The following is a 13,895-nucleotide window of genomic DNA, read 5'->3' as shown; positions in this document are numbered from 1 at the left end:
ATAAAACTAATAATAAGATAATAATAATCAGGCTCAGGGCATCATGTGTAGGATGTTAGATAACGTCATCTTAGAGAACGTGATTTGGTTACATTTATCTCTTACCCATGCTCGAATTTAACTGCCTGCTTCCTATACTTTGACTATTGAGAGGGTACGGGACTCTGTTACTGCACTGTTTACAGTAGTCAGCGGCGATAGCTCGTTGTACGCACCAGTTACTAATGGATCACTGAAGTAAAGCAACGTTGCGCGTGGTTGGTGTACGGATCGGTGACCATCAGGGCACTCGCGTGTCCTGGCTTTTCCCGGCCCCACTCAGGCTGGGTGAGATGTGAGAAGGCAGGCAACCGAATGGTGGTTAATTCCCGTCACTAAAAACCTTAACAGTTATACAATGGTCTTCAATTCAATCTCTATCAAACAAACGAAAATTCTATAAATTTTTGGGATTGATCGGGCTTAACGGGGCGGAGCGGAGGGTTAAACCCCGGTCAGTATGTTATTGACTGCAGAGGTAAAGAGACATTTCAGTCTCACTCAAGCAGTAGGCCTATAAATGAGGCATATTCTATTCTTTTCAAAGTATAAATACAATAAAGAAAAAGAACTCTCCTAGAACCATGGACCAGTATCTATGACCGCGGAAGTATCAGATAGATCTTTGACACGATATTTCTTCGGATTTCAAGTAATAAACTGGTCCTGGCTCAAGGTTTCTGCTCACCAAATTGATCCAAAGCTACGTAGGTAACACATGACGTCAAGCTTATTAGACTAACTTGGAACTTTTTTTTTGCGAGAACTTTTTTGGTGTACGTCAGAATAAATAAAGGAAGGTGGCCCGAAATGGAATCACTCAGATATCTTCTGATCTGTTTCCTCATCTCGAAATAAAGGGTGATTGTAGTATGAAATTATAATGTGAAAAGTTTGCTAAATAGATTACCTTTGGAAGACAAAAGAAACTATATAACTGCTAAGGTTTTTACTTTCTTAGGACGGGGATTTTTACCCACCATTCGGTGATAAGATACTTGTCTCCTCACAGTAACTTCACCCAGCTTGAGTGGGGCGGAAAGAGAGAGAGAGAGAGAGAGAGAGAGAGAGAGAGAGAGAGAGAGAGAGAGAGAGAAATATAGGAGAAGAGAAAAGATAGAAAGAGAATAGAACACAGGGGAAGAAAACTAAAGAGAAGAGGATAGATCCCGTTTATATGGCAATCCGTTCTCGGAACGACTGGTACATGGTAATTCGTTCTCGGATATATGGCAATTCGTTCCCGGAACGACGGGCTTTCTCCTAACTCCAAACACCGGACACCATGTAAGATTAATCTAACTTGATAACGTAATTTAAAAATCCTGCCCTCTTTGATTTCGGGACGACAATATCTCCTGCAAGATAAGCAGTTTCCTTTGTCGTCTACTGGTCTAGTTGCGTTCGAAACAGACCGATTACTCACAATATAGTCAGAAAACAATTAACACGATCCTCGTCCTTGCGATAATGTCACACGTGACGGTAATTATCGAGAAATTGATGTAGAACCCGAGACGAAGGGTCTGCAGGATTTTTGCTGACTTCGCAAAATCAAACAAACGAGAAGGAAAAGAAGAACTGACTTACTGAGAAATAAGCCTTGTACAGACAGTGCGAGGCTGTTCGCTTCGAATGCCTCGCTACATCTGCCTCAGGTCAGGCAAACGCGGAACGACGAAAATTGCAAACACAAATGCTCGATGCGAGCACGCGAACCACCCAAATGACCCAATAATTTTCAATTATGTTCGGAACTGAGTAGCTGAGGCAGATGCAGAGAGGTACAGACTATTCGAACAGCTCGCTACGAGGCGCCTTTGAGCACTGCCGAAAAAAATCGTGTCGTGTGTAGTGGGAACGCTCTCGTTTAAATTACATTGCCTACAAGGACGTTTTGTGTAGTTCGGGAAAAAAAATCATGTCGTGTGTAGTAGGAACGCTCTCGTTTTAAATTACATTGCCTACAAGGACATTTTGTGTAGTTTGGAAAAAAAAGTGTGTGTTGTTGTTGTTGTAGCGGCTTTAGCTTTCGCCGAATGGCGATAGCAGAATAAAGAAAAGATGTCTTTTGTATCTGTTATACACCGGGGTGATGTTCTCTAGCTCTAGCCATGTTAATTTGGCTGGCTCGTCCTGAACCGCAGTCAACCATCGTGAGGACTTGTGCTTGGTCTTTAAAAGCAGAGAGAACCCTTTGAAGAACTGCCAGCTTGCTAGGCTGGTTAGGGTTAGCTGTTCTCCTCCCTGTTTATAGTCCCACAGCCAGACGCTAGTCTTCTCTCTGTTTAATGTCCCCTAGCCAGACACTACTGGGTGTAGACCAGCTCAGCTTGGCTGGCGGACTTAAAACAGGGATTATACCAGCCTAAAATTTCCCTTGCTAAAGAAATAGCAAAGGTTGAGTTCGAAGGGCATCTACTCGTATAATTTTTTGTAGTCAAAACCAAATGTCAGCCCAAAGCAATCACCTTAGCTAGGGCTGATAGAGAGGCTGACGAAAAACACCGACCCCGTCTGAACTCGGGAAAAGGCAGGGAAGAAGGAAATGATTCTGTACTGAATATTCAGTAAATTACAACTTATTAAGTAAATCAAATAATGAGCTTAATGACTTAATCTTGTATGTTTCTACTGAACATGTGTCGATCCATCAACTTTTACGTCAGTCTTTTCCATCAACCAGACATTTACGTCAGTCTCTTACAACTCGACAGGCGAAGATTGATTCGCCATCAATCCGCGGTCATTTGTTCGACAGCTGATAAATAAGTCCAATAACTATAATTCTATAACCATGCCATAATTCCATGACTATAATTCCTAGTCATTTCACAACCAGAAGATTGATTCCATCATAATTAATTCCAAGCAAATCTGAAGTCATAAGTTCCTTGGTAATTACTAGCAGTAAATCAATAGAATGATTTCGATTCAAAGAAGTCTATCTTGATTCTGTGGAATCAGCATTTTCTTGATTATTTTTTTCTTCTTTGTATTTTTTTGCTTCGTCTTCTTCTTCGTCTTCTTCATCTTCTTCGCCTTCTTCCACCACTTCGTCTTCGTCTTCTTCTACTTCCTCCTTTTCTCCTCTTTCGTCTTTTTCTTCTTATTCTTCTTCCTCATCCTCTTCTTTCTTCTCCTTCTGCCTCTTTGTTTTCTCCTTCTTCCTCCTCTTCTTCTTCTTCCTTTTCCTCCTCTTCTTCTACTTCTTACTGATAATTCGCCAACTTTTATTGCAGATCCCCTCGTGAGCGTACGGCACAGACCGTTTTGGGATTAGAGTATGTGTACATAAAATACATAAATACAGGTCCCTATGTAAACTATAGGTACATACATAGGTACATAAAGTACATACTTTTACACATAGCAATATTAGTTGGATAGTGAATAAAAGTTGAAAATTACAGGGTGTCCCAAAGGTAACGTACCAAAGGGGTGATTCACCGTGTTAAAAAAGTCTTCGCTTTTTAATGTGGTTCCGCAAATGCTCTGGATTTGAGCTATAGGGGCTCTCCTTCTCAGTTGTACCTAAAAATTCCAAGTTCCCGGCCGAAGCGAACTTCATCCTAAAGTTTGTTCTTGGAACGGCTGGATTTCTCCTATCCTGTCCTCCTTCTCTCTTCGATTTCGGGACGAAATGACCTTCGTTGCTACAGCTCCCTCTATCAAACCTCTTAAAATCCACACATGGCCTTGATGCTTAGCGTGTAAACAAACGAATAAAAAAAAACTTCTCGAAAAAAAAGCACCCATTTAAGTTTGGTACGATAACTCTGGGCCACCCTGCATAATACCGTACGACTGTGTTAAAAAAGTCTTCGCTTTTTAATGTGGTTCCGCAAATGCTCTGGATTTGAGCTATAGGGGCTCTCCTTCTCAGTTGTACCTAAATATTCCAAGTTCCCGGCCGAAGCGAACTTTATACTAAAGTTTGTTCTCGGAACGGCTGGATTTCTCCTACCCTGTCTTTCTTTTTTCTTCGATTTCGGGACGAAATGACCTTCCTTGTTACAGTTCCCTCTGTCAAACCTCTTGAAATCCACACATGGCCTTGATGCTTAGCGTGTAAACAAACGAATAAATAAAAACTTCTCGAAAAAAAGCACCCATTTAAGTTTGGTACGATAACTCTGGGCCACCCTGTATAATACCGTACGACCGAAGAATCCGTAGATCTCTGGCTAGTAGGAACGTAGTACACACAACTCTACATAACTTTACTATATATATAACTATATATTTATTATGTATATAGCTATATATTTAATATTATGTATATTAATATCGGAGAGATAGTTCCAATGTCTTCGAGATATTCTCTAGACACTCGCGTGCGAAAAAATGGGCACAGATTGACTCTAGAACTTTGTCAATACGAACTATATTATTTCTATTGAAAATAGAGCCAACTTGAAAATTAATGGTTATTATCTTGATTAATAGGATCTTCTAGAAGTCAAGCTGCATAGTTTCGAAATGCTTCCAAGACGTCTCTAAAATGTTGCTGAGATGTTTCGAAACGCTGCTAAGGTCTTATGACCGTGTCAGATACTACTCTTTCAATATTCCGCAACTTGGATCGCGGTATCATTTTCTAGCAACAGGTCTTGTTCGTTGCAGGTTAGCACCTAAGGCCGATTATTTTTTTAGATTTTGATTAAAATTAATAGAAAGTAAAAATGGCCCATTTGTCCGCCCTCCTACTGGCCTCGTTCCTGGCGCTTGTCCATTTCCAATCCTACCAGCAACTCCCTACTGAGCCGCCAAGTGACAGTGGAGAGGCCGACTGGTCCTCCCATGGCGGCCCGCCAAGTCCGTACAACTGCGAGATCGGCCATTGTGCCGCCAAATACGAGGATGCGCTGTTGCCAAGTAAGTGGAAACGAGAAATGGCCTTACAGGCAGTTTGCTGTATTTTTCTTGTGAAATTGGAACCCTGTTGAATTTGGCATCTCCAAAAATCCGCCCCGGGCGGGAATCGAACCCGCGGCCTAGCGCTTACAAGGCAGACGCACTACCAACTAAGCTAACTAGGCTGGCTAACGGACCACTTTGAATTCCATAATTTCTTCTTTTTCTTTTTGGAAACTTTCTCGCGGATAACAGTTTGGAAGCTCCCGTCCCAAATACAGCCCTGAGTGAAAAATAGGGGCTTAACACCAAAACCAGACAGCGGAACAAAGGCCGGTCTGCAGGGCCATCCAGAACGTAATGAACGTAATATACGCGAAGTCCTTACTGCTTAGCACTTTCGCCCACCAGGGCGCATCTGGGTCGATAACTACTTCGTCAGTGGCGGCAATGTGGTCGTGTGGCGGTAAAGTCGCGGCTGACTGTGCCGCAGGTGAATTTGCCGGAGCTGAATGTGCCGTAGTTGATGGTGCCGTAACTGAGGGTGAAGGTGATGGTGCGGCCGATTTTGCCGTCGATTTGGTGCCGGCCATGGTGCCCGAATGTGAGGGAGTGACTGCTGAGAGCTGTTTTGATGAGAGAAAAAAGAATAATAATGAATAATACCTAGGTGATAAAGGAAAACATAGATGGTAATAAAAAGTACCCAATAGGTAGGTCGGAATCTACTTAGGTAGATGAAGATGAATGGTGGTGGAGATGACGATTTTGTTCTTTGCACATTGCATACATCAAAAGTTTTCAGGCGTTCACACAAATTATGGTCAGGTATCGGAAAGTCCGTAACTCCCAAGTCTTACATACCTACCTACCTACCTAGCTACTCGTATTTCCTCACGAGGCTAAGTGGACCCCGCAATAGCCAGTCATGATACCAATTTTTGACGCCGAATCGAACTTTGGGAATCGAACCCGGGTCTCCCGCGTGCAAGGCGAGTACAGTGACCACTACACCATGGGAGCTGACAATATTGTGGTGAGATTTAGCAAACATGCTTAGCACTTAAAGGACATTCGCACATTAGATTTTGGACCAAATAGGGTCTTTGGGGGACCTTGTACGAACCCTTTTTCAGGCCTACAATGTACCAAACTTCTAGGCACTTACCTTTCAGCGAGTTTTACTCGTAAGGTAGGTTCCGTCCTCAGGAATCACTGATGTGGTTCCTGATTGCAACTGATATGACGACTGTTCAAACACTGAGCAATTTTTGGGTAAAACTACTCTAAATAAAATAAAACATTAAAATAAAATAGGTAGGTGCTAAAATAAAATAAAATATTCTATTTTGAGAAGGGAGTACCTATTCAGCTACACGTTTATTACTGACTCTTTTCAATAAAAAGGTAATTAGCTGAGTGGGTAGGTACCTACCAACTACTACAAGTTCTTTTGTCTAATTCTTCGAATCAGTACTGTTAAAAAAAATAATACTAATAATAAAAAAAAATAATAATAAAAAAAAAGTATTTAAAATCCAAATCCAGTGAATGCAATGAAATTGAATCCAAACAATAAAGATAATAAATCTATCAAATTCTTCGGATTCAGTGGACTCTCTTTTTTTAAAAAAAAAGAAAGTAAAAAAACCTATTAGGTAGTAGGTAATAGAAAGTAATAAAAATGTAATAGAAAGTAATGATACCCCCTGTCTGTTTGGATTAGTCTCGAAATGTACGAAAGAAATTTCCGGTCGTTTTGTGAATCACAACAGAAAGTGTATTTATAAAGCCTCTGTTATCGTCACTCGTAAAATCATTTTAATATTGTCATCTTTGAGGAGTTCTAACTGAGTACGATTTAGAGTGTATAAAACCTTCTCGTCACAGAAAAGAGTTCTCGTCGCACAAAAGAGTTTAGACCAGATAAAAATTAAAAATAAAATAAAAATTCTTCCTTTCACATTGATTTGAAGATTTTGAAGTTCTACCTTAATAATTCTTTTCAGATTTGCAACTTTCAGTGTGTCATTTAACATTCAAACTTACTTTTCTTCAATCTTCAAAGTTACAAAACTTACGTTTGCTTCAAACATTCAAACTCAGATCTGTTCATAATAACTATTGTCATTAACGTTCATAATTTAACATTCAAAGTTCAAACTTATAAATTTGCCTTGTTGCTGAATATTGTGTTAAAAATAATTAAATAAAACTTACTCACCTGTACCTATTTGTTCAATCTTCAAAGTTACAGAACTTACGTTTGTTCAAACAAGCTTACCTCTCTTTAAGTCTTCACAATACAAAACTTACGTTTGTCCAAACATTCAACGTTATAGAACTTTTCAAACATTCAATTTCACTTCAAACATTCAATTTCACAATACTTTTGTTCAAACAAACTTACCTCTCGTCAAGTCTTCAACGTTCATTGGCGTCGTCGGCCGTAGTCCCTCTTCAACCAAATTTCTTCCCTCCAGCTCATCATCTTCATCCAACTCCAAACTTCGCCCTTGAAGTTCCCCATCCGATTTTCCTTCGCCATCCACTGATTTCAGTCCATCAACCTCTTCGGGCACCGATTTTCGTCCGCCTTTGTTAATCTCCATTCCTTGAGGCCCCGGAGGCATCGATTTTCGTCCGTCATGTGTCCGCCCGTGATGGCCCGCATCCTCGCCAAGGCTGGCGTTCGCGGCCGGCGGGGCTTTGGCTTTCCGGCCGCGCTTTTTCGTGCCGTTGCCCGGCTGAGGTTTGTGCGTGAGAATGTATCTTAGCCGGGCAAGAAATTGGGCGTCCACCCTGTCCGGATCTTCGGCGGAAAGGGCCTCCTTGCGCCCGTAGAGGGGTGGGATACCTGCGAATATGGGGGAGAGGGGTGAGTTGTATTATGAAGGAGATGTTGTTAATTGTATAGAAAATTAGATATTTAGGAATGAAAAATAATTTTATTGGATTTGGATTATCTTTATTTTAATGTGTCTTCTTTTTTTTCGTATTAATTTTTGGATTTTTTTTTGTAAAAATTAGGGGAACCCTCGTAAACTCAATCAAAAAAAAAAAAAAAAAAAAAAAAAAAAAAAAAAAAAAAAAAGTTTTTTTTTTTTTATACCCTAATATAAATAAATGCCGGTTCTTTGTTTATTTCTATGTAGGTGCCTATATCACAACTTGGTGCTCACTGGCAGCATGTAGAGAATGTACATGCTATCATAACTTTACCCACACGAGTCTGAGTGGGATACCTCGCAACAGCTAGTCACTGAATCAATCATTTGCATGATAACAAATTCTTGACCCTGCCGGGAATCGAATCACCGGGTCTACCCGCGTGCAAGGCAGTAATGCGATACACTTACACCATGGGGAGTCTGACTAAATTGATTAAATATTGAGATGTGCTTGACCCGAACGCGATATAATGTTTTTGGATGGCTTTTTCTCCTATCCTGTCTTCTCTTCTCTTCTTGATTCGGGACAATATAAGACCTTTAGTAGTTTTCCTCTATCAAATTTTCTTAAAAAAAAAAATACCTACCTCAAATTTCTTAAAAAAAAAAAAAAAATACCAGCCAACATATCTGAAACCTACAGAATCAGCATTTTAATACAAAGGTTGGCCATTCATTTTTTCCCCCGAATTTGAGGTAGGTAATTGATTTTTGGTGTACCTGAGGTTCCATTATATCGTTGAAGAGCCTCCTCAAAGGCGTTCCGGATAATATGGAGCACCCTGTCGTGGCGGCGTGAGTAGAACCCAAAATAGAGTGCCATCTTACATCCTGCGAGGACATGCTGGATGGACGCCTTACCCGAGCCGCAATAATTGCACCTGGTCGACACTGGAAATAGAACGTTTTATTTTAATTACTATCCTGTAGGAAGGATAAGGAACTGACGTTCCATTGGTTTTTTTTCTATTTCTATAAGTTCTATAGGATAAGGATGAGGACATTCCTCGTCCTTATCCTATGGAAAGGAAACACATTTTGAGGTCCTTAGACCCAAAACTCTACCTAAAACCTCCAAAGAGATAGTTTTCGTCAACATCGGAGCAACGGGTAGCGGTACTTTGACATCATTTTGACCGTTTTCGACCGCTTTTTGGGGCCTTTCTGCTGACTAAACGGATAAAGATATTGTAAAAGTTATCGAAGAAAAACATCCAAATAAGTATCCAAATAAGAAAAACATCCAATTAGGATAAGGAAAGTCGTGTGATGTTCCCACCAGATTTTGCCAAAACTAGGAGTCCCAAAAGACTTACCATTCAGCTCCCGAATCATATTCTTAATCTCGTCCTTGACGAACTTGTCCTTGTCACCGATCTCAGCCGAATAGTCAAACACCTTCTTCGTCTCCCTTCGTTTCTTGGTCGTGTACTTGGTGGGCGGCCCCCTTCCCCTCCTCCTGGTCACGCCCTCCTTTCCCTTCTTCCCCTTCTGCCCCTTCTTTTTCTCTTCGGCCGTCTTCGGTTTCTTTTCGGACTTCTTCGTCTTTTTCAGTTCGACGAAGTATTTCTTCGCTTGCACTGCCTCCTGGTAGAGCTCGTCGGTGTCCACTTGGTATTTGCCCTTGAGTTCGTCAAGTTTGAGCCCTAGGACCTCTTCGATTTCCTTCTTCTTGTCTTTCCTTGGTTTGAGGAGGAGGGACACGTCTCGAGACAGCTGACTGTCGGTGTAGAACGGTGTATTCTTGTCTTTGTCCTTTTTGTCCTTGGCTTTATCCTTGTCTTTGTCTTGACCTTTGTCCCTTTTGTCTTCACTTGGTATTTGCCCTTGAGTTCGTCAAGTTTGAGCCCTAGGACCTCTTCGATTTCCTTCTTCTTGTCTTTCCTTGGTTTGAGGAGGACGGACACGTCTCGAGACAGCTGACTGTCGGTGTAGAACGGTGTATTCTTGTCTTTGCTTTTATCCTTGTCTTTGTCTTGACCTTTGTCCCTTTTGTCTTTGCTTTCATCCTCATCTTTGTCTCCAGTCGCTTTTCCTTCACCTACTTCTGCGGATTCTGAATCTTGGTCATCTTGACTGTCTTGGCTTTCGCTGTCCTCACCATCATCTTGTGATCCATCTTTGTCTGTGTCACCACCGTCATCATCTGGTTCACTTTTGTTATCAGATTCTTTCTTTTTCTTGGATAATTTGTCTGTTTTCTCTCTTTTGGTTACGTTAGCTTCTTCGCCGCTTTTCAGCTCGGTTATCGTTAGCTTTTCCCGAGAGGTGTCTTCGCTGCTGGCATCGTCACCATCGACTTTACTGGGCTTCTTTTTGGCCTTTTTCTTTTTAGCTTTCTTTGCAGCTTTAGGTAGTTTTTTGGCGAAGCCTTTCTTGGGTTTCGCGGCTTTGGGTTTGACTTTTCTCGTCTTCTTGCGGGCAAATCTCTTGACACGTCGATTGGTCCTCACAGTAGGCTTGGTAGGATTGCTTTTCCTAGTCGTGCCACTTGTCGATAACTTTCTGAACAGTTTGCCGTCGCGGGCAAAGTTGGTGATGTTCAGAACTTCAAGCATCAGAACTTTTCTATTGGCTGTTTTCTTTGGTTGATGTTGAGGTTTGTATCCTTTCTTGTTGGTCAAAATTTTTACGTCCTGCTCCAGTATGCTATCCGTGTCTTTGATTTCCACTATGGTTAGCTTTTCTCTCACAATCCCGTCACCCTGCTGTTGATTCTTATTCTTCTGGTGTTGGTTGTGGTGTTGTTTTTTGTTCTTGTGTTGATTTCTGTTGTTCTGTTGATTATTATATCCGCCTCTCTGTCTCCCGCGGTAGCTTAGTTCTTCGTCACTATCAATATCGTATTCTTCATCATCATCTTCATCATCGCTTTGGTTGATGTTGAGGTTTGTATCCTTTCTTGTTGGTCAAAATTTTTACGTCCTGCTCCAGTATGCTATCCGTGTCTTTGATTTCCGTTATGGTTAGCTTTTCTCTCACAATCCCGTCACCCTGCTCTTGATTCTTATTCTTCTGGTGTTGGTTGTGGTGTTGTTTTTTGTTCTTGTGTTGATTTCTGTTGTTCTGTTGATTATTATATCCGCCTCTCTGTCTCCCGCGGTAGCTTAGTTCTTCGTCACTATCAATATCGTATTCTTCATCATCATCATCTTCATCATCGTCATCATCATCATCAAAACTTCCCATCTGAATAAAGTCACTCATGTCAAAATATTCATATTCCGAGGAAGAGCCTCCACCTTTTTTCTTCTTCTTACCTCCTCCTCCTCCTCCGCCGCCTCCTCCAGTCTTTTTCTTCCCTTGTTTATATTTGTTGTTCGTGTTCTTCTGTTTCCCGAATCCGAAATCAAATCCACCTCCACGACCTCCCCCCTTGCCTCCGCCTTTCTTTTTCTTTCCGCGATTTTTGGCGAATCTTTTGACTCGCCGATGCTTAACCTTTGTGTCATTGCGGGTGGCTTTGTCAAGTTTGTTCGGTTTTTCGTGGTGTTTGGCTTTGGTGTTTTCATTACCTTTTTCAATATTTTCAATACTGTGGTCGTATTCTTCACTTTCACTATATTCAGGTGTTAGGTCGTCGTCCTCGTCTTCGTCTTTCTCCGTTAAATTATGATCCATTTTGTTTTCCTCGTCACTTCCCTTTGATCCTGAAGTGATTCTTTTGATACCACTCGATTCTTTGGCAAATTTAGCACTCAATTCCTCCTCATATCTTTTATTCAGATCACGATACATTACGTCCATATTGACCGTTGTTTGGTTTGTGTTTCTCTGGACATGACTCTCATTTCCTATTTCTCCCAGTTGTCTTCTCAAATTCCGCTCGACCTTTCTATCATGAGAATCTTCATTAAGAAACTTTTCAAACTCCTCCACATTGTTCCTCCTCATATCTTTTATTCAGATCACGATACATTACGTCCATATTGACCGTTGTTTGGTTTGTGTTTCTCTGGACATGACTCTCAATTCCTCCATGGATTTCTCCCAGTTGTCTTCTCAAATTCCGCTCGACCTTTCTATCATGAGAATCTTCATTGAGAAACTTTTCAAACTCCTCCACATTAAAACTCTTTCCAATATCGAACGGTTCCTGAGTCGTTTTCTCCTTTTTCCGTTTCCGCTTTGTCGTTGGCACCCTACTTGTCGTGGTGGTTCTTTTGGTCCGTGTGTTTTTTCGGGGCAATCTTGTCATGTGTCTTCTATATCTAGCTTTGGCCGTTTGCCGCAAGTGTTTCAACGCAACGGTGTCTTTGTGACACAATTGTCTCTGTATGGGATTTGGCGCAAGGTCTACAAAGTGAGGGTCATCCACTTTTTCAACTTCTTTATCCACATGGGCGATCCCATTTGGCTCCAAAACATCTTTTAGATTGCCACCGTATTTGAACACATTATTACTTTCCTTATGTACATTATTTTCTAGTTTATTTACACTATCGTATACGTTTCTGACAAATGGACCGTCATTCCTTCTATCCAAATCTTCGTAGAGGTTTTTGACAAATAAACCTGGACCATTGTTGCTTCCACCGAAGTATTTTTTGACAGATGGATCATCATTTCTTCTGCCCAAGTCTTTGTTTAGATCCAGTCTGTTCGGATCGAGTTGGTTGGAACAACCGCCAAGGGCATTTCCAAGAAGGACATGGATGAAGAGAATAAAACTGCCATGCATCTCTTCAGGAGATCCTGAGGGATGTTCTGATATTTAGTTCATTGTAGATATCATGGATGTGGTTTACCATTGTTAGTTTCATGGTGATGTTCATTTTGCTGCAGAACTATTAGAGCCATTGCTAGGTTATTCGGACACAGGAGACAGTTCATTAGGTCATTTTCCTACGTGTAACTTTTCACAAACACATCGTTATGAAATTCATTGAGCACTTTTGAGTCAGTACTCTGAATTGAATTTGAATTAATAAAATCTAACTTCAGGAAATTACTGAAATTATTCTTGCCACATAGGTCGTTATTCTTGCAAAATTTCACCGTCTTTTACTATTTCTTCAACTGCTTAACGGAAAAGCAGGGGAAAATCAAAACCCATTTTAAACTTTTCAAGTCAAGCTATCAAGATATTTATAAAACGAAACTATTTAACAATTAGAAGGATTCTTGAACGAATTAGAAAAAAAACGACAAAGTCTTTAACGAATTAGAAAAAAGACAAAGTCAAAAGCCTCCTCAAAATCAAGTTATGTCTACAACCTGCTAGTGGACTAACTGCGGGTTAGTGACTGCAGGTTTTTGAAGGGTTGATTGCTATGACTATACACGAGTTTATACATAATACCTAACTATTATACCTATGTAAGTTATAACTTGAGTTGATTTCTACTAAAATAAAGACTATGAAAGAATTAATTTCTACTAGAATAATCACTATAAAAGCATTGATAATAATGGTCACAGGTCAGGACCGTATCCAGGATTTTGTCGAGGCCAGGCCCCCTCGACCCTAATTTTTCGGAGTCTGATGTTCAGTAGAGGAGAAATACGACCCTGTTACAGGTCAATTAGAAGCACTGTGTTATGTGTTAATAGAATTATAGTGGACTGAAGTACTACTCAAGCCTAGGTAGGTACCATCACTAGAGTCCAATGAGAACGTGCAAGAGCTGAGGGTTGTCGACAGGGGAAAACCTCAATGATGAAAATCGAAAGCCAAGGAAAATTTCTCAACATTTCTATTGCATCCTTGGGATGCTTCGTCTCCTTCTCCCCACAAATATCTTATAGGTGATTATTTCACTGGACTGTAAGCAGGGAGGATACCATCCTAAATTTCCCTTCCTAAAGAAAAAGCAAAGGCTATATCTTTCTTCCTCATTATAGTGGACTGAAGTACTACTCAAGCCTAGGTAGGTACCATCACTAGAGTCCAATGAGAACGTGCAAGAGCTGAGGGTTGTCGACGGGGGAAAACCTCAATGATGAAAATCGAAAGCCAAGGAAAATTTCTCAACTTTTTTATTGCATCCGTGGGATTCTTCGTCTCCTTCTCCCCACAAATTAAGGAGCGCGGTAGCGCTCCGCCCC

The 13,895-nt window shown here is 40.9% G+C and overlaps 3 protein-coding genes across 3 annotated transcripts in view; all 3 read right to left on the bottom strand.

Annotated features, from left to right (window-relative positions):
• LOC103510527 (ATP-binding cassette sub-family D member 2-like) overlaps window positions 1–13,895 on the bottom strand; it is a 36,479-nt gene that overhangs the window by 6,797 nt on the left and 15,787 nt on the right. The window lies entirely within an intron of this gene.
• LOC103510526 (nucleolin-like) lies at window positions 6,669–10,712 on the bottom strand. The gene is made up of 4 exons (XM_026824551.1): window positions 9,829–10,712; window positions 9,164–9,640; window positions 8,568–8,738; window positions 6,669–7,753 (listed from the first exon to the last, which is right to left on the bottom strand). Exons 1-4 carry the CDS (start codon window positions 10,403–10,405, stop codon window positions 7,293–7,295), a joined length of 1,686 nt encoding a protein of 561 aa, XP_026680352.1. The 5' UTR covers window positions 10,406–10,712; the 3' UTR covers window positions 6,669–7,292.
• Window positions 10,713–13,417, bottom strand: LOC113467983 (protein PIF-like). The gene is made up of 2 exons (XM_026824554.1): window positions 11,744–13,417; window positions 10,713–11,562 (listed from the first exon to the last, which is right to left on the bottom strand). The coding sequence occupies exons 1-2, from the start codon at window positions 12,526–12,528 to the stop codon at window positions 10,713–10,715; spliced, it is 1,635 nt and encodes a 544-aa protein (XP_026680355.1). The 5' UTR covers window positions 12,529–13,417.

The sequence above is a fragment of the Diaphorina citri genome, unplaced genomic scaffold (genome assembly GCF_000475195.1).
Source record: "Diaphorina citri unplaced genomic scaffold, Diaci psyllid genome assembly version 1.1 scaffold610, whole genome shotgun sequence".
Taxonomy (NCBI): domain Eukaryota; kingdom Metazoa; phylum Arthropoda; class Insecta; order Hemiptera; family Psyllidae; genus Diaphorina; species Diaphorina citri.
The sequence above is the reverse complement of the archived record's forward strand: the minus strand, read 5'-3'. Positions and strand labels throughout refer to the sequence as shown.

Excerpts from the sequence above, each read along its gene's own strand:
- LOC103510526 (XM_026824551.1), bottom strand. The coding sequence starts at position 10,405 with ATGCTTGAAGTTCTGAACATCACCAACTTTGCCCGCGACGGCAAACTG. Across the intron at positions 9,641-9,828 it reads CAAAGACAAAAGGGACAAAG|GTCAAGACAAAGACAAGGAT; the intron begins GTCAAGACAAAG and ends AAAGGGACAAAG. Across the intron at positions 7,754-8,567 it reads ACGATATAATGGAACCTCAG|GTATCCCACCCCTCTACGGG; the intron begins GTACACCAAAAA and ends CCATATTCGCAG.
- LOC113467983 (XM_026824554.1), bottom strand. The coding sequence starts at position 12,528 with ATGCATGGCAGTTTTATTCTCTTCATCCATGTCCTTCTTGGAAATGCC. Across the intron at positions 11,563-11,743 it reads TATCGTGATCTGAATAAAAG|ATATGAGGAGGAATTGAGTG; the intron begins ATATGAGGAGGA and ends TCTGAATAAAAG.